General features: G+C 59.6%; 2 protein-coding genes across 3 annotated transcripts; both read left to right on the forward strand.

Moving 5' to 3' along the window:
* Window positions 1–48: 48 nt before the first annotated feature.
* IL2RG (interleukin 2 receptor subunit gamma) lies at window positions 49–4,925 on the forward strand. The gene is made up of 8 exons (XM_054641452.2): window positions 49–1,355; window positions 2,182–2,272; window positions 2,509–2,696; window positions 2,816–2,958; window positions 3,063–3,225; window positions 3,672–3,777; window positions 3,847–3,931; window positions 4,034–4,925. The coding sequence occupies exons 1-8, from the start codon at window positions 1,262–1,264 to the stop codon at window positions 4,235–4,237; spliced, it is 1,074 nt and encodes a 357-aa protein (XP_054497427.2). The 5' UTR covers window positions 49–1,261; the 3' UTR covers window positions 4,238–4,925.
* Window positions 4,926–6,140: 1,215 nt separating this feature from the next.
* On the forward strand, window positions 6,141–13,468 carry LOC129125677 (sestrin-3-like). Of its 2 annotated transcripts, none has more exons than XM_054641233.2 (9): window positions 6,141–6,375; window positions 9,055–9,258; window positions 9,456–9,638; window positions 9,754–9,990; window positions 10,106–10,217; window positions 10,415–10,551; window positions 10,901–11,091; window positions 11,383–11,527; window positions 12,068–13,468. In XM_054641233.2, exons 1-9 carry the CDS (start codon window positions 6,310–6,312, stop codon window positions 12,155–12,157), a joined length of 1,365 nt encoding a protein of 454 aa, XP_054497208.2. In that variant the 5' UTR covers window positions 6,141–6,309; the 3' UTR covers window positions 12,158–13,468. The 2 variants fall into 2 exon arrangements, with proteins under 2 accessions (XP_054497208.2, XP_054497209.2); XM_054641234.2 differs by having other exon boundaries at window positions 10,433–10,551.
* Window positions 13,469–14,443: the final 975 nt, after the last annotated feature.

The following is a 14,443-nucleotide window of genomic DNA, read 5'->3' on the forward strand; positions in this document are numbered from 1 at the left end:
TCCGGAGAGGATCACGTGATACCCCCCTCGCGCCCCCGGCCCCGGTACCGGGGCACCCCCAGACCCCGGCCACCAACACCCCGTGCGGCCATCACCGCACCGGCAGCAGCCCCCGCGGGCACCGGCCGTACTGTCACACGCACCAAGCCCCGCTGTGATTCTCTCCTGCAGCCGCCCCCTCCGACTGCCTCGGTGCCTCCCAGTGATGCTGCCAGGGATCCAGGCGGGCTGGGCGCTGGGATCCCCATCCCAGCCATGCTCCTGGGGCAGCCCAGGGGCGGTGAGCCTTACAGCATGAGCCACGGGAACACGGCCGCATGAAATGGGGGCTCCAAGAGGTGTGAGGTGTGGGAACTGAGCAGGGAGGGTGACACAGTCCCGGTGGGATGAGCCAGTTGAATGTGCTGTGGGGTCTCAGTGCAGTGGGTTAGCTGTGCTATCGTAGCGAGATTGTCAAAAACGAGAGCAGGCTCCCGGTGCTAAAGCGATTTCAGCATTTCTTGTAAGAAAAGGAAAGGCCCAAAGCAAGGGGGCCCCGGGCCGAGCAGGAGCGTTCCCGTCGAGGATGCTGCAGCTCCGGCGCTGGGGCTGCTCAGCAGCGATGGCCCCGATGGCCCCGATGGAGCAGCACAGATTCAGTGGGTCAGAAGCTCCTTTTGATCCTGTTTTTTGTCCCTTTGGATTGGTTTCTTTTTGGATCCTTCATTTGCATGAAGGTTTAAGGTGCTCGATTGGCCATGACAGTTGTGTCCAGGCTGGCTCGTGGTGCACTTTACTGAGGTGTGTTCTGGTACCTTGGTGTACCTTGGTGTGTTCTGGTACTGAAGTGTGTTCTGGTACCAGATTTCTTATAACTACCCTTTTAACCCCTTTTACAATATAACATCCAAACTAACAGTACATGCTTAACGATCTATCAACTATTTTACAACAGTATCTAACCTATTTTTAACAGGATGAGCCATGGAGTCCCAGTAGGATGAGGCATTGGAATTCCACTGGGTTGAGCCATGGAGTCCCAGTAGGTTGAGCTGTGGGATCCCAGTGGGATGAGCTATGGTGTCCCAGTGGGTTGAGCTGTGGGATCCCAGTGGGATGAGCTGTGGGGCCCCTGTGGAGTGAGCAGTGGTCCCCATAAGGCAGCCCTTGGGGCACGCAGGATGCCCCGGTGCAGGCGGAGCCGTGGGCAGGAAGCAGAGTGCTGCGGAAGCCGGCAGCCCTGGCTGAGGCTGCTCGCACGCGTCCTCACTCAGCAGCCCCCATGGCGGCTCTTGGCGCCTTCCTCGTGCCTGTCCTTCTCCTCCTCGTCCTCTGTGGGCCGGGTCCCTACCCTGCTGCTGCCGACAGCCAGCCAGGTAAGGGGGCACAAGGGAAGGCCACGGGCCCCTTTTGTGGTTGGGGCTGGGGACTGGAGCTCCCCAGTGATGGCGGGTGAGGACAGGATGTGGGGCTGTGTGGGCTGGCGCGCTGTTGTGGCACGCACTAGGGACCCTGCGACCCCTGACGTGTCCCAGGACCTGTGGCACCTGTATGGCCCCTTGCAGTGGGGCTGCCAGGAGGGTCAGGCCGCACCAGGGAGCCCTGTTGGGGTGTCCTTGTGCCCACTGCAGTGCTGGAGCATTTCTGACCCCGCCAGCACCCTGGGAGTGCGAGTGCCCCATCACTCTACTGGCAGATCCTATTGGTCTGTGCCATGTGAGGGTGTTGGACAGGATGGTCAGTGGATCTGCGCTGGCTGCTCTTTCCTTCCTGGTCCCCTCAGTAGTGCTGTGCACAGGAAGGGGACAGGACACAGAGGCATTTCTTTCCACCTGGCACTCTCATCCCAGCCACTGTTTTCAGAGAAAAAATGCACTCCTTGCCTGGCTGTCAGTAAAACAACAGCTTTCTGTGGAAAAAGCCTCTCTGTATCTCTGGACCTCCTGGGCTGGTGGGAAGGTGCCCTCCATCTCCAGGTGTAGAAACAGCCTGTTTTCTCCATTGTGTTGCATTACAGCCCAGGAAAGCTTGACCCTGCCTTTCTCCTGCCCTTGCAGTGCTGGCTGATGAGTTTGGTTCACATGGAGGGAGGCTCATAGGGATATGTGGGGATCTGGCATGTGCCATGTCTCTCTGGTACACCCCTGGGCCTTGGCACAGCCACCCACCACTGCCATGCCCAGCAGTGTCTGTTGCTTGCAGGAGTGGAGTGTGTCTTCTTCAACGAGGAGTACATGAACTGCACGTGGGGGAACAAAGAGATGCCCACAGTCAACTACTCCCTCTTCTACTGGTAGGTGCCCCTGCCGCATGGCCAGTCCTACAGCAGAGTGTCCAGCAGCGGGTCCCTGTGCAGGGGGGCTGCTGCCAGCATTGCTGGTCCATCAGGCCTCTCCTCCTCTCCAAGCCCAGGGTGGGGCAGGCTCTGTCTCCAGAGCAAGCAGGATGGGATGTGCTGGGGAGAGGGGTCCTGGTGAGGGCTGGGGCATGTGAGGCTTTGGGGAGTCCTGGTAACCCAGTGTGGCACAGGTACAAGAACACGTCTGACAAGGCGGTGGAGTGCAAGCAGTACCTGCAGCATCAGGGTGTCAGGGTTGGCTGCCACTTCAAGAAGAACGAGCTCATCCAGTTCCAGCCTTTCCATGTTCTCATCAATGCCAGCATTGGAGGCAAGACCCTGGAGATCCCCAGCAAGCACATGGAGCTGCAGGACCTGGGTACAGACTGGTGGGGGGACCCCCCTGTCAGTTCTCAGAGCTCCCCTGTGGGCTCCCAGCTGGCAGCAGGGCACTGGCCATGGGGCCAGCCCTCACTGGGCATCACCTGTCCCTTGCAGTGAAACCAGAGGCTCCTGTCAACCTGACCATCCACAACATGAGCAACAATCAGCTGCGGCTGACCTGGGCCTCCCCCTACCCCAAAAACGGGTGCCTGAAGCATGCTGTCAAATACAAGAGCAACAAGGACACCAGCTGGACGGTGAGAGCCCTGGGCACGGCAGCCTTGTGGCTGTGCCTGGGGTGAGCTGTGCACCAGCCTCCAAGATGGTCCCAGCCAGCAGCTCAGGGCTCATGTCTCTGCAGGAGCTCTCGGTGAATGGAGATGTCTTCTCCTTACCCAGTGTGGACTATGAGAAGTCCTACACCTTCTACGTGCGCAGCAAGATCAACAAGTTCTGTGGCAGAACCCAGTTCTGGAGCGAGTGGAGTGTTCCTGTCATCTGGGGCAGCAACTCCACGAGCAAGGGTATGTTCTGAGGGCTGCAGTGGGATAGGATGGACTGGAGCATGGCAGGGCTCGCAGGTGAGAGATGGCCAAGCAAGCAGAGAATGGCCTGAGGCAGCAGCTGTAGGGACAAGACCCATCTGGGCATGTGGGGTGCTGGCAGCAGCATCCTTTGTACTTCTGGAAGCAAAACACACCCCTCCAGTGGGACCTGCTGACTTTAGCCAGGGGCTTCTTAGCACTGGAGGGCATGGCTGGGCCAGGACAGGGACACCAGCTAGTTATGGTGACAGGATGGCAGGGCTTGGGGACAGGCCCCTTCTCCATGCTCTGCTCCCAGCTGAGCCCTGCCATGAGCAATGCCATGGACACCCATGGAGGGCCACCCATGGAGGGCCACCTGCAGTCCCACCCCACTGCCATGCTGGTGTGCTGTCTGGGGATCAGTGTCACCCCTCTCCTTCCAGGCATGGTGGAGGATCTGTACTGGTTTGGGATCCGCACGGTCTTGGTCCCCATTGCCTCCTGCCTGCTGCTGCTGGTCCTTGTCATCCTGCTGGTGCGCATGGAGAGGTGAGTGTGGGGAGCTGCCAGGGCCAGCAGCACTGGGGCTCTTCCCTCTAACACACCTCTCCTGCACAGGGTATGGGTCATCCTGATGCCCCGAATTCCCAACCCCAGCAAGAATTTTGATGAGCTGTTCATCACCCACAACGGCAATTTCCAGGTAAGGTGGTGCAGGCAGCCCTGCCCTGGGCTCACCCTGGCTTTGTGGGGTTGGGGCTGGGCTGGGTAGTGGCTCATCCTCACCCTGCTCTGCTCCCTGGAGGAATGGACTGGAGTCCCCAAAGATGTTGTGGAGAGCTTCAAGCCCAACTACAGCGAGAACATCTGCTATGTGACTGAGCTGCCACCCAAAGACAGCCACGAGCCCCTCTGGGACAGCAGCAACCATGCACCACCTCCAATGCCTGGGCCCCCAGCTGCCCCCAGTGAGCACAGCCCCTACCAGAACAGCTATGGGAGGCTGTGACACACGCCTACACTCCTGCATGCCCCATTCTCCACAGCTTTGCTGCCCAAACCTTACTGCTCCTCAGGCCCTGCTCCCTGCTCCTGCCATTTCTCTGCCAAATGCCCTGTATCCCCGATCTTGCTTCCTGCCAAGTGCCCTCTCTGCTCCCAAGCGCCCACAAGCACACCCAGGGACGTGTCCTGGTGAGTGGGCAGCTGCAGCTAAGCAGGCAGGGGCCACTAGCCAAGTGACACACTTGATGAGGAGACACACAGGATGAGGAGTCCCAGGGGGGCCAAGTGTGGAAAAATAAGGAAAGATAGGCAAGAAAGATTGTAAACATGCTCAAGTGTCTTGCAGCTGATGTAGGAAAAACACATATACCATACTCATGTTGTTTAGCTTTGTGTATTCAGTAAGTAGAACTTGTGTGTTTAGATAACACGGGCCTGTGATAGACTTAGTGGCACCTTATTTAACATGCTTGAGATTCCTGGCCTGCTGTGGGAAAGATCAAACCACAGTGGTAAACCACAACTGCACAAATCCTTGATAAACAGGCAAAAACAGCAGGTTCAGTGATCCTCTAGAGTGGACCAAGATCCACAGTGCCTGCATCCCTGCTTATGTGCCTCTGCCTGGGTGCTGCTTGGGGGGGTCCTGCAGTTGGTGAGGTAATGAAAATAAAATTCCTCTTTGCCTTTCATCCGTGGTTTTGTGGTTGTTCCTGTGTCCTGCCTGTGCTGGCTCAGCCATCCCCAGTGTCATCCTGGCCATTCCCCCAGGCCTTGCTGCTCCTTCCCCTGTGTCCCCAGGTTCCAGTGGCACTAAAGCTCTGCCTGCCAGGGGATTTGCCCAGGCTCGTCCTGCGGGGTCTGGGGAAAGCACCACTGGAGCCCCAGCTCTGAGCACCTCTGACCTCCCACACACAGTGAGGCAAGGGCCACTCCTGCTGTCCCACAGTGGCAGCGTATTCATCAATAAACATCAAGCACATGGATGAGTCCCCTCCTGGCTGTCTCACAGGGCTCCCTGCACACTGGGGTGATGTGCTGTGACCTCACTGGGCAATGGCCTCTGCTCTCTGGCCTCTCCAACTACTTCTGGGGCCACCTGCAGCCCTCAGCCACTGCTGCTGTCCCTGCAGATGAGCAGACTTTTCTGGCCAACACAGACTGTAGCCCCCTGCAGCTGCTCTTACAGAATCCCAGATTCAATTATGTTGGAGAAGATGTTGGAGATCATTGAGTCCAACCTCTGTCCAAACACCACCATGTCAACCAGACCACAGCACTCAGTGCCACCTCCAGTCTTTCCTTAAACACCTCCAGGGACAGTGACTCCTCCACCTACCTGAGCAGTCCAATCCAATGTCTGATTGCTCTTTCTGGGAAGAAATTCCTCCTGATGTCCAACCTCAACCTTCCCTGGCAGAGGCACAGAAGAGCACATTGTCCCATCCTATCACTGCTTGCTTGGGAGAAGAGTGGGACCCTCAGCTGGGCCCTCGGACAGCCAGGCCCTGGCACTCCTGGATCCTGGCACAGCTGGACCCTGGCACAGCCAGGCCTTCGGACAGCCGGACCCTCAGATAGCTGGGCCCTGGCACAGCCAGGCCTTCAGACAGCCGGACCCTCAGACAGCTGGACCTGGGCATAGCTGGGCCCTTGGACAGCCGGACCTTGGCACAACCGGGCCCTGGCACAGCCGGACCCTGGCACAGCCGGGCCCTGGCACAGCCGAGCCCGGGATAGGGTCCCGGCCTGGTTCCCCGCCCGTCCCGCGGTGCCCGGGCGAGGCGGCAGCGCCCCCCAGCGGCGGGGGCACCCCGCGCCCCGCCCATCCTGCTGGGGGCGGGGCCTGCGCGCCCGGCCCCGGTAACTTTCCAGCCCTGCCCACGTGGTGCGGCGGCGGCCGCCCCCTGGCGGCGGCGATTGGCGCAGGCGGGCCCGCCCCCCTGCCTGCCGCGGTGCCGGCTCTGCGCTGCCGGCGGCCGCACCGGGCGGGGGCACCGGCACCGGCACCGGGCACCGGGCACCGGGCACCGGGCACCGGCACCGAGACTGCGCTCGGCACGGCACGGGCTCACCATGATCGTGTGTCCCCAGAGCGTGGAGCACCCCCGAGGAAGCCGATGCCAGCGGCTGCCGGGGCAGGTAGGACCCGCCCCGCCGCCACCACCCGAGCCCGTACAGGAGCACCGGGCTTAGCCCTGCTCGCCGCCACCGGGCCGGCACGGCTAGGGCACCAGCAGGCCGGGGCATGCCCGCTGGCGGTACGCGGGACCGGCGAGGCTATGCGCTCACGATGCCGCGACCGGCGGCTCGGTCTTGGTCCTGGTCCTACTGCCGGTGCCGGTGCCGGTGCAGGTCCCGGTGCGGCGGTGGCGTCCCCGTCCCCTTTGTGCGGGATGCGGGAGGCGCCGTGGCTCCATCACTGCCAATCAAACTTGTTTTTCTCTCTCCGCCTGCACTGCCCGCGCCGCTCACCGGGGGCGCTGCCGCCGCCGCCGCCCGCACAATGGGGCCCCGGGTACCGGCCCCGGGTACCGGCCGCGGGCACCGCCGTAGGGGTCCCTGCCGCAGGCACTCGTACTTGCCCCGTCCTCTCGAATACCCAGGCACAAGGGCCGGGCGAGAGGTGCTGCCGCGGCACCGTCTCCAGCGAACGTTACCGGAGGAGCCACCGGTACCGACGGAGCCGGGCGAAGGGATGAGCCCCGGCCGGGCGGGGAGCGCGGCGGGATCTACCGGCCCGTCTCCCGCACATCCCGGCGCTGTCCGGGCTCCTTCAACCTCCTGCCTTCTTGATGTGCTCACGGCTGCCGGCCGGGAGCGCCGGGGCGCCGTTCCCCCGGGGTCCGCCGGGCGGGGAGGGGACGAGGTCGGTGGTGGGTACGGTGGGTACGCATTTGAGGTGCCTGTTAAGAGTTCGGGGGGCTCGGACACACGAAGGTTCCCTCTGGGGAGGGAGGCGATGCTCCCAAAGCCCGGGAGTGCGAGTGGATGCACTCCGGGAGGAGGAGGAGGAGGAGGGCTGTGGCCGAGGAGGATGAGGAAGGTGGCACCGGGGCCAAGAGAGAGGCTGAGGAGGCAGAACTGAGGGAATGTGGCAGGCGGTGCCGGTAGGAGATAGCCTGGGCTGAGCTAGTGCCTTTGGGAGTGGGCAGTTTAGCCTGGCCAGGGGCTGAGAGCCGAGGAGGTGGCTGTTCTGCACCTTCATCCCCCCCTTCCTTCATCATCTCCTTCCAAGACACATCTTCCTGGTTGCTTGCTCCATCATCACCTGGACAAGCAGAGTAAGGAGAGCTGGCAGCACCAAAGGCTGAGCCATGGTTGCACAGCTCCTTTCTGGGACCACCTTTCCCCGGGGGAATGGAAGGGCTCTGGGCTCCTCCACCTCAGCCCTCCAGGACAATACCAGGGCTGTGGCCCCTTGGGTGTCCCCACAGCATCTCATTTCCCCAGGCAGAGGGACTTGGTAGGGGGCTTTTGCAGGTCACTTCTGGCTTTCATCTTTTCCTGTCGATCAGAGAAGCCGGTGCTTTTCATTTTTCCATTTTAATGAGTTTTGGGGGTTTGTGGACCCCTTTTACCAGAGGAAGTGAAGAGGACACTCTAAATGTCAAGTAAACCTCTTGTTACTTGAGCGATGGTGTTTTCACCAGAAGTGCAGGATGATGGAAAATAGCCTGAGCTGCTTCCTGCACTGCCTCTGTGGGTGCAACTGCTCTGTGCTGCCACACAGCTCACCCCTGCTCTGTCTGCCCCTCACCCCTGGCTGCTCTGCAATGCACTCTGTGGTTTTGGTGGTTTGCAGAAGTGCTCCTGGTTTTCTCCATTGTTCCCATGCTCCAGTCACCAGGCTTTGGGTGCCTGCACCGGAGAGCCAGGTGGAAGGAACAAGACAGGGCCAGAATTTCCCAGGAGAGATTTCAGTTCAAGCCTGGGAGAAGAGATGCATCCTTTGCATCCAGGGGTGCTGCCTGGGCTCCCACACGTGAGCAGGAGCTGTGGCTTCCTGTGTGACAAGGGTAGCACCTGCTGTACCTGTAGCCCGGGGTGGGCAGGCTGCAGGTGCAGACCATGCTGTTGGCTGGGAATTGTGGCAACACAGTCCTTGGAGCACGGCAGCTGCCTGGGCATCTTTCCAACATCCCTGCCCTCTGTTCCCACCACCCTCTCAGGAGGGGCTGGAGCTGTGCTGGACCCTGGTGCAAGGCTGGCGTGGGCATTGCTGGGGGTGTTTGGGCCCCCCTTGCCAAGCTGCCCATCTGTGTTTTCTCTGGTGGGCACAGAGCTGTGCTCTGTGCTGCAGAACCCACTCCCATGCTGTCTGCTTGGGCAACATGTGGGGAGCTCTTCTGTGTGCTCCATGATCACATGGAAGGTACCAGGACATGGTTTGCCTCTTGGCTTGCCAGGGCAGGAGCCTGGGAGCCCCTCTGCTGCTTCTATAGCTCTCTGACATCTTGGTACTGGGCAGGAGGGCTCGTGCTGGCAGATGGGCTGCTCCATTCTGGAATGTATTTTGTGTTGTGTTTCTCCTAATCTGGCCTTGCACCACTACAAGGAACATCATTCCTGGTTTGCCCTTGGTTCAGCTCACCACGCAGAGCCTTCTCCCAGACAGAGACCAACCTGTGTGTCTTGCTACCTGTCCTCCTGCTATCTGTGTCTCTGAGCAGTGCTCTATGTATGGACTGTGAGTGTCCCTCTGGCAGCACCAAGCTGGGAGAGGGATCTCTGCCTCTTGCCTTGCCTGGGCTTAGCTGGGGTGTGCTGCTGCAGCAGGGGCTGCTCTGGGAAGAGCTAAGCAGAGCGTGTTTCCTGCAGGTAGTGAAGATGTCCAGCAGCGACCCTGAGTGCCCCCAGTTCCTCTTTGTGAAGGTGCTGGCAAGCCGAGGGCGGCTGGAGGCAGTGACCCAGCAGATGGGATACCACCCCCAGTACCTGGACAGCTTCCTCAAGACACAGCACTACCTGATGCACATGGACGGCCCCCTACCCTTTGACTGCCGGCACTACATCGCCATCATGGTGAGCCCTGCTGGCACCTGCCGGAGGGGATGGGGGCTCTGCTCAGCCCTGTGGGGCTCTCCTTAACCTCCAGCAGACAGCCTGTGCCGTGGGCTTCTCGTCAGGGGCCAAAATCACAATGTCCTGGAGGTTAAGTGAGAGGTGGGTGTGGGGGCCTGTCCTGCTGGGGCAGTGATGCTGATGTGCTGCTCTTGCAGGCAGCAGCCCGGCACCAGTGCCGGTACCTGGTGAACCTGCACGTGCTGCAGTTCCTGCGGGCAGGGGGGGACCCCCAGTGGCTGCGCGGCCTCGAATTCATCCCCCCCAAACTCCGCAACCTCAACGAAATCAACAAAATCCTGGCACACCGGCCGTGGCTCATCACCAAGGAGCACATTGAGGTACTGGGAAGGGCTCTCAGCCAGGGACCAGGATGGCACTGGGGACAGCAGCATCCCCAGGGGCTGCCAGCACCCTGCCCATGTGTCACATTGCTGGTGTGTCCATGTTCTGCAGAAGCTGCTGAAGATCAGCGAGTGGAGCTGGTCACTGGCGGAGCTGGTGCACGCTGTCGTCCTCCTGGCACACTGCCATGCACTTGCCAGCTTTGTCTTTGGCTGTGGCTGCGAGCAGGATGAGGGGCTGGGGGGCCGAGGCTCGCTGAAGCCCCTGTCACTCGGGAACCAGTGCTTCTGTGAGGCCACTGCCAGCAACAGCTACGGCCAGGAGCTGCTGCGCATCAACCGCAAGCGGGTGAGCCCCGAGGGTGGCTGTGCAGGGGATGGATGGGGGCAGAGGGTGGCTGTGCAGGGGATGGGGGGATGCCCCTGGGAGCACTGCCCTCACCCCCAGGCCTGTGTCTGTACAGTCCCTGGACTCCTGCATGGAGCTGGATTCCCTCCGGGAACGCATGCAGCGGATCCATGTGGAGACTGAGGGCAGGGACGAGATGAGACTGCTGCAGCAGGACCGAGAGGAAGGTGAGGGGCAGGGAGCAGGGTGGGTGTGTAGGGTGGGAGTTCATGTGGCACCCCTGTGTGTTTGTTGCTCCTCTATGCCTTACATTTTCCATGATGTGTGGTTCAGAGGGGCTCATGGGATGCATGTGGGGCAGAGCAAGGGCTGGTTGATGTGGCTGGGAACAGGGCAGCTGAGCACTGTTCTGACCCAGCTGCAGGGCTCTCCCCTCTTGCAGATACTGACGGGGAAGTCACTGGTGCCACCAACCTTGCATGCTATATGCAGGACCCTGACTTTGGATACCAAGACTTTGCCCGGCGTGATGAGGATCAGACGCAGGTGTTCAGAGTCCAGGTAAGACTCCTGCTCTCTTGGTGGGCAGCAGCTTGGGCTGCCCCTCCCCTCCCTTCCCCTCCCCTCCCATAAATAGAGTTGCCCATGCAGATGCCCTGCCCCACTCGGGTTGGGAAGAGGGAGGTGACTTCTGTCCCCAAGGGTTGATGATTTTTTTCACATGGCCCTCATGGAGGCAAGGGTAAAAATCATTCAAAAGCTGCTTGATTAGGAATGTGGTTTGGGCAGAGCTACCTCCAGAGCATATTCACTGAATTCTTCTGCTTCCTGAGGTCTCCAGCCCTTCTTCCTGGGAACATGCTGCAAGCTTCTTTTTGCAATTGCAAAATCCTCTTGCTGTGCTCGACAGGACTACTCCTGGGAAGACCATGGCTTCTCACTGGTCAACCGGCTGTACTCTGACATTGGGCATCTCCTGGATGAGAAGTTTAGGATGGTGGATGGTCTGCAGAGCAGTGCCATGGCCAAGCGGCAGGGCTGTGAGCCCTCTGTTTTCAAGCGGGGCATCTGGAACTACATCCACTGCATGTTTGGCATTAGGTAGGGAAACCAACCTCATGGTCCAGGGCAGAAAACTGAGCTGGCCTGGGCGGGAGGAGGGTAGGGCACTCACTCTGTCATGCAGATGAGCATGGAGAAGGGACAGATGCCTGGATTTTGAGACAGGCAGGGAACAGATACTGAACTGCTGTGGCCAGGGCAGGGGGCTTTGGGGCAGGGTTTTGGTGCCTGGTGGATGTTGCCATGTGCCCCCTGCCCTGTGGCTGTGCCATGCCCCAGGCAGGCCACAGGCAAGGTGCTGGCTGTGACTCTCCCCTGTGCTCTCCACAGGTACGATGATTATGACTATGCAGAAGTGAATCAGCTCCTGGAGCGAATGCTCAAAGTTTACATTAAAACTGTAACCTGCTACCCAGAGAAGACAAACTCAGAAATGTTTGACAGGTTCTGGAAGCAGTTCAAGCACAGTGAAAAGGTGGGATAGCTGGCCCCTGGCTCTGGCTGCGGTGGGGCTGGGAGCAGGCAGGGGCTGCAAGCTGAGATGCTTTATGGGGTGTATGGGAGGTTTTTGAGCCACTAAACCAGTCTGAGGCAGGTGGGGGGAATGGAAATTGGCTGTTTGTAAGGAGTTGGGCTTAGTGTGGCATGGGGCTGCCCACTGTGATGAGACCAGGGGCACCAGCAGCACAGGCATCTCCAATGTCATTACCCCAGTGGTGAGTGTTTCCTGGCTCTTTCAAGCTGTAACTCACAGGAGCAGCTGCTGTGGGTGTCAGGGACTGTTGCCGCTGCCAGCCTGGAATGCTGGTGCCAAGTATGCAGGGGACTCCCTGGCACGCAGCTCTGGGAAGCAGCTACAGCCTGCAGGACTGGGAGGAGGGGAAAAGGGGAGCTGCCTGAGCTGGAAAAATTGGTGGCATTTTGATATGAAAGACTCACTTGCCTAGGTGGGCAGTTGCTTGCACTGCTGAGCACAGCACACTTCAGCTGCCTGAGCCTCTCTGTGTTCCTGCAGGTCCACGTGAACCTGCTGATCCTGGAAGCCCGGATGCAGGCAGAGCTGCTGTACGCGTTGCAGGCCATCACCCAGTACATGATCTCCTAAATGCTGGAGCTGCGGCAGGGCCCGGCAGCCTCCTCTGTCCCTGGACTCGTGTGGGACCCTCACGCTGGGACCGACAGCGAGGGATTCCTTGATTTAGTTCACTTGACTCTGTTGTTCCTTTTTGTTGGTTCCCCCCCTGCCTTGTGGGGGTCACTGAGTGGCCCTGTTACGTGCAATTACCAAACTGTGAGGCAAGTCCGTGCTGCTGAGATGCTGGAGACTTGAACATGTCCAAGGAGGACTGCCAAAAACATGGGGAAGAGGGAAGTGGGAGGGGACTGGGGCCAGATTAGAGGGATGCTCCTTGCCTGGGTGCTGTGGGAGCCTCAATGGCACAGGGAGGGCAGAGGGGACAACTGGCTTCCTTCCCTGTGCTGCAGTGGCTGCTCTGCTTGCAAAGCCACGCTTGGGCACCCGTCCTCATTGGGGTGGTGTCTCTCACTTGGGAACAGTGGGGGCAGCATGTGGGTGTGTTGCAATGTTCTGAGTTGCAGGGTTAGGCAGCAAGAGTGCTGGCTCCTAGCAAGGGCCCTTCCCCAGGACAGCAAGGGGATGCACTTGCTGCCTGCGTTATGTCCCTTAGGTCTGTGTGCCAAACCCTTCTGGGATGGACAAGGGATGACCCAGCAAACTCCAAACTGTGAAGCTCTTGCTGGCAGAGCATCCTCATGCTTTGCTTTGTCCGACAGCGGGATGAGAAGGTCTTTGACAGTGTTCAGGCACTGGAGGTTTCTGCTGGGGACTTGGGCAGTCCTAAGCCCCTCCTCTGCTTCCCATCAGCAGAGAGACAGGAGAAACAAGGGAGGCTTGTTAATGTGTTTGAGTTAATGTGATTTGTATCTCCCTACCACCATGAGAGGGCTGAGGTCCTGTGTCCAGTCACTTGCTTAACAGCATGGTGGAGGAGCCTGTGGTCAGCACAGGTAAGCTACAGGAAGCTTCTCCTTGAATGTGGGTTGGGGGCACTCCTGGGCCTGCCCCATTTGAACAGAGGCAGCCTGTCCACCAGCCTTGCCCTCTGCCTGGGGGGCTACACCACGATTCCTCCCATCGCCCTGGGCTGCTCCCTGCCTGTGCCACAACCCCTGGCTGGAGAGGTACAAGGGCACCAGTGCAGGCTCCAGAGAGCAGCCACAAAAGGGGAATGAAGCCACCCGTTGTAAGTGGGAGCCTGAAGCAAGGGCAGCTGTCGAGTCAGCCAGTGCACGCTGCTTCAGTCGACCTGTTTACTGCGTAAATATACGGGGAGAAAACCTTGTGTATGGAAGCTACAGAAAAAGCCTATTTTTGCTATAAATATATTATGTTTGACATGGATGTGTGCTTTATTTCTGCTAGATTTTGGGAAGGGGATCCAGACTTGCATGGTTGCTGTGAAGGCAGGACAGCAGTGTCTGGCTGAGCACAGCACTGAGATGGCCCAAGTGTCAGGAAACCCCCAATGCATGACCCATGCTGGGGTCATGCAGTGACAGCTCTGGTCCATGGCCAGCAGCTGGTCACTGAGGCTACACCTATCCTGTTCAGCTCAGCTCTGTCCTCTTGCCATGCTCAGATAAGCAACTGCTGCAGCATTGTGTGTTTGAGAGGAAAAGAGGGAAGTTTTTCAAGGGGCCGTGGCATTCTAGCAAGGAGGAGTGGAGTGTGCCAAAGGAAGGAGCTGGCTGGTACCTGGTCACACATGGCCAAGGTGGGGGTGCTGCTTCTGCAGCTGAAGAAGCAGCATTTTGCTCACACTCCCAAGCAGACGCTCAGTGAGCAAGGCCAGGAACCAGGACCAGCTTTTTCCTGATCCATGCTGCTGATGCTTTCCCTCCACTGGGCCCAGGCCAGCTTGTACTGGGCCAAGTTGGTGCCTGGGCAGTAAAATGCCAGGACAACTGGTGCTGGGTAGTACCAGCTCAGTCAGTACTGGTGCTGGAACAGTGACACCAGTGCAAGCATGACTGGTGCTGGGACAGCTGCCACCAGGCTTGGCTAGCCAGTGCTGGGACTGCCTGCTGTACTATCACTCAGCCCCAGTGAGGGCTGGGCAGGGCCCAGGCAGCTGGGGGTACTGCTGGCTGCCAGGGGCAGCATTGGTTAAGCACAATGCCAGCCAGCTTGCCAGACTCCCTGCTGTCCCTGCAACAGCAGCTCCATCCCCTGCAGGGCTGGGATGGGCCACAGCAGCCAGTTCCCCACAGGGCTCACTGCTGGTGAAGACAGCAGAGCACCTGCAGTGCTGGGCAGCCTGGGCTGGCTCCCAGCCTGCTGCCAGCAGCACCCTCACCTCCCACCACCACC

This window comes from Agelaius phoeniceus, chromosome 14 (genome assembly GCF_051311805.1).
Source record: "Agelaius phoeniceus isolate bAgePho1 chromosome 14, bAgePho1.hap1, whole genome shotgun sequence".
Classification (NCBI taxonomy): domain Eukaryota; kingdom Metazoa; phylum Chordata; class Aves; order Passeriformes; family Icteridae; genus Agelaius; species Agelaius phoeniceus.

Excerpts from the sequence above, each read along its gene's own strand:
- IL2RG (XM_054641452.2), top strand. The coding sequence starts at position 1,262 with ATGGCGGCTCTTGGCGCCTTCCTCGTGCCTGTCCTTCTCCTCCTCGTC. Across the intron at positions 3,778-3,846 it reads CTGCTGGTGCGCATGGAGAG|GGTATGGGTCATCCTGATGC; the intron begins GTGAGTGTGGGG and ends TCTCCTGCACAG. Across the intron at positions 3,932-4,033 it reads CCCACAACGGCAATTTCCAG|GAATGGACTGGAGTCCCCAA; the intron begins GTAAGGTGGTGC and ends TGCTCCCTGGAG.
- LOC129125677 (XM_054641233.2), top strand. The coding sequence starts at position 6,310 with ATGATCGTGTGTCCCCAGAGCGTGGAGCACCCCCGAGGAAGCCGATGC. Across the intron at positions 10,218-10,414 it reads GCAGCAGGACCGAGAGGAAG|GGCTCTCCCCTCTTGCAGAT; the intron begins GTGAGGGGCAGG and ends ACCCAGCTGCAG. Across the intron at positions 11,528-12,067 it reads AGTTCAAGCACAGTGAAAAG|GTCCACGTGAACCTGCTGAT; the intron begins GTGGGATAGCTG and ends GTGTTCCTGCAG.